The sequence below is a fragment of the Solanum dulcamara genome, chromosome 7 (genome assembly GCF_947179165.1).
Source record: "Solanum dulcamara chromosome 7, daSolDulc1.2, whole genome shotgun sequence".
NCBI classification, from domain to species: domain Eukaryota; kingdom Viridiplantae; phylum Streptophyta; class Magnoliopsida; order Solanales; family Solanaceae; genus Solanum; species Solanum dulcamara.
In genome coordinates this window covers 25,345,030-25,351,763 of record NC_077243.1, presented here as the reverse complement: position 1 = coordinate 25,351,763, position 6,734 = coordinate 25,345,030, and the positions used below count along the sequence as shown (strand labels likewise).

The following is a 6,734-nucleotide window of genomic DNA, read 5'->3' as shown; positions in this document are numbered from 1 at the left end:
AGGACAAGTTTTTTAAAAAAATAAAAACAAGATATATTTTTGGGACCTATTTACGCGCCTAATATCAAGTGGGGTATATTTATATTGCCACATCAATATTTTGTGTTTAATTAACACATATTTTAAATAATTTAAATGTTCAATAAGTATAAATCTCAGTTAAAATACCTAAACGAATTATGCAGACGATTTAAGAGACCGTCGAAAAGTTAAGCCTTTTTTTTTTACTAATAGCGAATACTGAATAGAAAGATCCGGAAGAAACTGATGAACATGTTAGCGCGTAGGGGTAAGAAAGTAATTTTAAGAGAATGGGGGGACCAAAGCTTGCAGCATTGTGCAAGGGCACGTGAGCAGCAACACGCACCGGTGTTCGCCGTTGCAATTATCAGTTACTTTTATCATCTCTCTCTCAGCTCAATTTCAGTACTGCTCCTAATAACACCCTTTCATTCAACTCCATTTTTGCCCTTTGCTACAATACGTTCTTCTTCCACAAGCTAGCTAGCCTCAGAAATATAGTTGGAAAAATCATAAAGATCTACACTTTCCCATTCATTCTCGCAGTTTTCAACTATATATATCCATCAAAAACCCACACAGCACGCATTTCCTCCATAACTAGGGTTCCTAGCTATTCCTTTTCAGACACACAGGTATGAACAAGCTTTTCATTTTCTCTACTTGTTTTCATCTTCTTCTTTTTTCTGTTTCACATGCATGTGATCTCTCTGAGTCGTCTGTGTATGAGGGATGACAGTTAGGGTTTCTTTATTTTCATGCTGGAAATTATTTTCCAAGAAATTATACCATCTTAGCTTGTTGTTTTCTCAGGAAAAAAAATGGTGTCGATCTAGGGCTAAATAAGAAAACATATGAAGTCAAGTTCTAGAAACTGGGTCGATCAAGTTATTTTAGTAATCACAACTGTTTTCATGTGTTTATTTTCTTTGTAAGCTACAATCTCCAAAAAAATAAATACAAAAAGATGAATACTTCTTGTTTTGATATGAATATGAACTCAATGAATCATTAATCTGCAAATTTTTCCGTAAGTTTACAGCTTTTTCTGATCGATCAGTTTAGTCAAAAAGCACTGGATTTTCCCCACTTTTTATCAGTAATATGTTTGTGTTGGATGAATATACATAAATTAAGTTGGCGTATAGGAGAGAAAGCATGCTGTGAAGACTGCGGGTAGCCCAGTTCATGTCTGGGTATATATCTATTTTGAGTTTTTTGATCTTTTTGCTTTTCAGCCGCTATGTTTAATGCATTACTATACATGGAACTCTTCATTTCTGGAAACCCTAATAACAGAAGCCGATCAACTTTTTGAGTTTGAACCCCAAAAACTCCCCCCAAATTTTTAGGCATATCATTAATTAGCGTTAATTACTCACAGTTTTTTGCTTACAGATAATGGCAATGGAAACTTACTACAGAAAAAGATCCAGAAAAATCGTTCAAGCTAACCTCGTAAGCTTTCTCTCTCTACTTACACATTTTCTCTCTCTAAATAGTTGCGCACTTCGGATCAGGGACGAAATGGTTTCTGTATTAGACAATGCAATCAGTATCTAATATTTCCTTTATCTGTTATGCCATTAATTAGTTCTTTGGCTTTATGTGATGTGAGTAACTTACACGCGCCAATTAAAAAAGTAGCTTTCAATGCGAGTGCGTGCATGTAATATTGTGTGTATTTCTTTCTCCTGCTTATTGTGACGGCAAAAAGACAAAAAGAAATCTTCTTGATGATGATGGTGATTTTAAATAACCCGCATAAAGAAACACTTAAAATACAATTAGTTTATATCTTATGCATGTTAATATAATACTAATATTTCCAAGGATCGATCATAATATATATGTAGAAAGAGAGTGAAATTGAGAGTACGTGCTATATTTTATTATATTGTAGAGAATGAAGGATAATGGTGGTGGTGTTCATATTTTGTAATACAAGCTTTATTATATGTACGCACAGGAAATGGATTACCTAAAAGGGCAAAAGCAAAGCAGTGTCGCTGGCGCAGAGACTACAGTACCAGCTTTGGCCAGACATGAAAACCAACCACTTCTGCCCACATCAGATAATCACTGTACCCTAAAAAGCCACGGTACTCTCTCTCTCTCTCTTTTCTTTTCCCTTTCTGCAGCACTAGTAGTGGAGTACTATATTTTTAGCCGCATCTGAATCAACCTCTTATACCCCATTTTACTCATCTTTCAAATAAATTAGACGACTTTGGGTTTTCAAAAGTTAACTGACTTCTCGGAAAATGTATTCTCATGATTATCCCTTTTTCCACTTTTCAGCAGACGACCATGAAAGTCTGGGTGCCAAGATGAACATTGAGATAGGTTCTATTTACGAGATTGATCATATATTTTTGCCTCCCAGGACTCCAGTTCAACTCAAGTCCATCCGTGTAGCTATGGTGAGGAGAATATTAATTAATTAATCAATCCCTGATCATGTTATCTATTTACAAAAAATATATATGTAATTTATGGTACGTCCCGAATTATAAACAGCTATATATTCATTTTTTTGAATTTTTTTTTCATGATGAGGTGAGCGAGACAACTGCATTGAATGTGGCAGTCAGATTCCCGAGCATGGAGTCACTACAAACATACTTCAGCAATAGCACCCGGGAGATGTATCCAGCTTTTGACGAAAAATTCGTCATGGGAACAGCTCTCGCTAATAAAGTGCTTCTCCGTCAAGTTCCTTCACACGACTTTGCCGAGAAGAAGCATCTTCATAGCTTCTGGTTGCTCAACTCCATTAATTTGGCTGTTCCTCCAAAGAGTGGAACCTGCTTCTCTCAGCTCAAGGTCAATGGAATGGTTACCTGGGGGATACGCAGGCAAGTCAAGTTTCTGGGGAGACACGAAGAAAGCAACAACACCAAGTCTTCTTCCAGTTTCGTTCAAGGAGATGAAATTCCAAAGGTGGAAGTACCTGCAAAATCTGAAGAAGATGAGGAGGAGGAGGATGAAGAGGAAGGAGGTGAAGAAGAGGATGAAGTCGGCGCTGAATCATTAAAGCAGGAAGAAGATGAAGAAACAGAGGAGAACGATGAGGAGGAGGAAGCTGTAACAGAGAAGACTAACAGGAACCTGAAGAGAAAAAGATATATCTTAAGAGCAACTACAGCAAAACAGGCAAAGAAAACAAGGGTTGAGACTCAAAGGCAGAAAAACAAAGTTGCCAAGAAAAACAAATGCAGGCAGTTGACAGTATACAAAGACCCCAAAGACCGTTGGTCTACAGAGAGGTAAGTAAAGCTATAATCCATTGCGTTATCCCTCTTATGTATTGTAGTTTCAGGAATAAAACAATTCTCTCTTTAACTTCTAATGCCTTCACTGAAGGTACAAGTCGGCGGAGAAGAACTTAATGGAGGTGATGAAGGCAAAGGGTGCAACAGCTAATAACCCAATTCTCCGGCCAGAGTTGAGAGCAGAGGCACGGAAGAACATTGGAGATACCGGCCTGTTGGATCATTTGCTCAAGCACATGGCCGGTAATATTGCACCTGGAGGAAATGAACGTTTTCGTCGCCGCCACAATGCTGAGGGTGCAATGGAGTATTGGCTGGAGAGTGCTGACCTAGTTAACATCAGGAAGGAGGCCGGTGTTAATGATCCTTATTGGATTCCCCCACCTGGTTGGGAGCTCGGAGACTCCCCCACTCAACACCCCGTCTGTACCCAGGAATTTAAGCACCTGAAAAATGAGATTTTTGTACTCAAAAGGTTAGCTGAAAATGCTATTAATTAATACACTAGTTTTTCAAAGTGCATGTCCATGTCCCAGAAAAAAAAAGTTTGTTTATGGTTGTTCTTGTCGAGCTCTGATGATTTTGTTATATCTGTTAATGTTGGTCGTAAAACAGAGACTGGGAGGAGATGGTGCTTTCCAAGAAACAGTTGGAAGTAGAAGTTAGAAAGCTGAAAAGGTGAATGTACTGATGATTCTATACTGTAATTTTAAGCTTTTACATTGGTGATGTATAAATATCTATGGCTGTGTTTTTATTTGTGCAGAAAGATTGAGGAGCTTGAATTGAAGAAGAAGCAACAAGAAACCAAAGCTATTGAGACTTCAAGGACAGCTATTCCATCAATGGTATTTATTTCTAAAAGCCAAAAGTTTGTCATTTGAATGGTTTCCGAATTAATAAACCCGTTTGGTAATTATACTTCATGTTCTGTTTTTGTGGCAGGAAAAGTGCAAGAAACAATTAATGATAGCTAATTCAGATTTTATGGCAAAAATGGAGGTATTTTAATTAATTAGCCTATATATTGCTTTGCATGTGGAATTAGATGCAGCTCACACTTCCATAGTTTCATATTATTCTGTAACTCACATTTGAGATACCCAACTCAATCATTTCTGATGTCTCCTAAATCCATAAAAAATGCACTACTTCCCCTCTCTGGTTCTCTGAGTTTTTGTTTCTGGTTTAGGTTGAAGGGAAAAGGGAGAGGTGGGGCTTAATTATGTTTGATTAGGTGAGGAAGTAGAGATGCATGGTACTGTAGGATATGCATGTTGCTGTAGGAGTCGTTATATTTTTAGTACTAATAATTTCTGTGGACTGTTAAATTTTAATTGGGTGTTGAATACAGGAAAAGTTTCTGAACCTGATGTCTAAACTGGAAGAAAAAGAAAGGTCGATCACGACACTAATGTTGTCGGCTGAGCAATTAGCTGAAGTTAAGAAAAAGGAATTGGAACAAGGAAGTGACAAACAGGGAGTGCAAGCAGTGGACGTAGCAATGGAGAGATCAAATGATCAGAGCAAGGAGCTTTCAATAATTAACCCCAGAAAAGCAAAAACTACTGCCCCAGCTGCTGAGGGAAAAGCTGCAAAGATACAAAGGCTTAAGAGTGGCTTCAGATTGTGCAAACCCCAGGGTAGCTTCCTTTGGCCAAACATGGTCCGCAAGAGTAGTGGTTGTAACATGTCCCCTCAGGTTGTGGTCCAGGTTGAAGATCTTCATATGGTCCAAACACCACCCTCAGTCTCTTCTTCAACTGCCATAGCTCCTCCTTCATTGCTGCCTTACACTAATAATTTTCATAACAGCCACCCAGCTTCCCCTGTCAAGCCTGTCCCTGAAAGACGAGCAGTCACTGTTACTGTCTCCACCATCTCTAGTGAAACTTGCTATGAAGCTGGGGATAACATGATGAATTACTCAACTGAAAACAAGACAACTACTCTCATCAACTTAAATGATGTCCCTCATAACACTGGTGAAGGATTTCGCCAAACCCCAACATCAAGACAAACTATAACCACAACAACTACTGTCATGCCTCATGTGAGTATCATTTAACCCCTTGCACTCCATCTAGTTAATAGTAATTATGTTCTTGATAATTGATTGCCGCCTTAATTCTGTATGTATATATGTACTCAAGACATTGTCCTCTCCGGTGAAGGGAGTCAAGATGAGTAAAGCACGGCAAGATTCAGGGAATGACACCGCTAGCCAGGTTAGCATCAGTGAGAAGGAGTACGGTCAGCAACAAGCAAGCAAATGCTGCTCTTCATCTGCCACATCCTTGCCCCAGGGATCTGCAAGTTGGTTAGTTCTGGCTACTCCAAGAAACACAGCCTCAGATGAGTCCATCATTTAGAGGAACTAAACAGAGTACTAGTAGCAGTAACTAAGACTATTAGGTCTTTGTTTCTAAGCATAAGTTGAAGATGCTACTTTTTGTTGAGTTGCTTTTCCAGTGGATGCTTGCATACCTTCTAATGGTATCGGTAGGAATCAATATCACACGTTAAGTGTATGTTTAAATCTCAGTATATTCGTGCTCCCTATCCCGAGTAATAGGAAAAATTGATCTGATGTTTTTTTCTTTCCAAAGTTTGAATTGGTGAAAATACACAGCTATCTAGTACACTACGTCTCAACTGTTTTATGATGAGATTATTATTAACGGAAATAACGAAAACAAGGTATTCAAGGCATCTTTTTTTTTTTTTTGCTGGGTTGAACAGGTAGATGAGGCATGTAAAGCTGCATGGAAGTGAGAAAAAAAAAGTCGAGCATTTCATATCTATCCTTGAGTTACAGTAGAAGAAATAGCTGATTCGAATCCAAATAACACTTTGACAAAATTGAATACGTAATGATTTTATGGCAATAAATTTGTCATTTAAACCAACAAGTACCCTTCAGTGCCAAAGTAGCAGTAGTAATTGAATTTAATTAACTGCTAGATTTCATCTTCAGAAGGGGCAAAAACCATGTTAATAAATGCACAACTTCACTTACTGAAGAAGGCATCATTTTCATTAATTGTACGAAAAATAAAACCTGCTTAATTTTCCTTTCAATGATACGAACATTAAAAGATAGTGTTGAGAATTGATTCAAAATCTGTATTTTAAGTTTACTGCTTAGGATAAGTTTTACTAAAGCTGTAAGAGTCTTGCTATTTTTTGGTATGTTTCCTAGTTTTTAGTCATGTGGAGTCTATGATCTTTCGGTATTTGTAAGCCTATAAAAGGCGGAGACTTGCAGTTAATAAAAGTATGCTCTTGTAAAAGAAATTTCCTTCATCTTCTTCGCTTAACTATAACTATTCTAGTTGAATAAACTCTCTTTTTCCTATATTGTGGTATCATAGCAACTATTCGGTCTCTGACTGGACGATAAAGCGATTAATAAATAATGAGTGAAATACAAGAAGA

General features: G+C 37.7%; 1 protein-coding gene across 2 annotated transcripts; it reads left to right on the top strand.

The window, feature by feature from the left end:
• Positions 1–348: 348 nt before the first annotated feature.
• Positions 349–5,904, top strand: LOC129895817 (protein DYAD-like). Of its 2 annotated transcripts, XM_055971591.1 has the most exons (11): positions 349–656; positions 1,420–1,479; positions 1,991–2,123; positions 2,326–2,444; positions 2,581–3,290; positions 3,388–3,771; positions 3,912–3,974; positions 4,063–4,144; positions 4,242–4,298; positions 4,651–5,349; positions 5,450–5,904. In XM_055971591.1, exons 2-11 carry the CDS (start codon positions 1,423–1,425, stop codon positions 5,666–5,668), a joined length of 2,523 nt encoding a protein of 840 aa, XP_055827566.1. In that variant the 5' UTR covers positions 349–656; positions 1,420–1,422; the 3' UTR covers positions 5,669–5,904. The 2 variants fall into 2 exon arrangements, with proteins under 2 accessions (XP_055827566.1, XP_055827565.1); XM_055971590.1 differs by lacking the exons at positions 349–656; positions 1,420–1,479; positions 1,991–2,123 and having other exon boundaries at positions 2,261–2,444; positions 5,471–5,904.
• Positions 5,905–6,734: the final 830 nt, after the last annotated feature.

Excerpts from the sequence above, each read along its gene's own strand:
- LOC129895817 (XM_055971591.1), top strand. The coding sequence starts at position 1,423 with ATGGCAATGGAAACTTACTACAGAAAAAGATCCAGAAAAATCGTTCAA. Across the intron at positions 3,291-3,387 it reads GACCGTTGGTCTACAGAGAG|GTACAAGTCGGCGGAGAAGA; the intron begins GTAAGTAAAGCT and ends CCTTCACTGAAG. Across the intron at positions 3,975-4,062 it reads GAAGTTAGAAAGCTGAAAAG|AAAGATTGAGGAGCTTGAAT; the intron begins GTGAATGTACTG and ends TTATTTGTGCAG.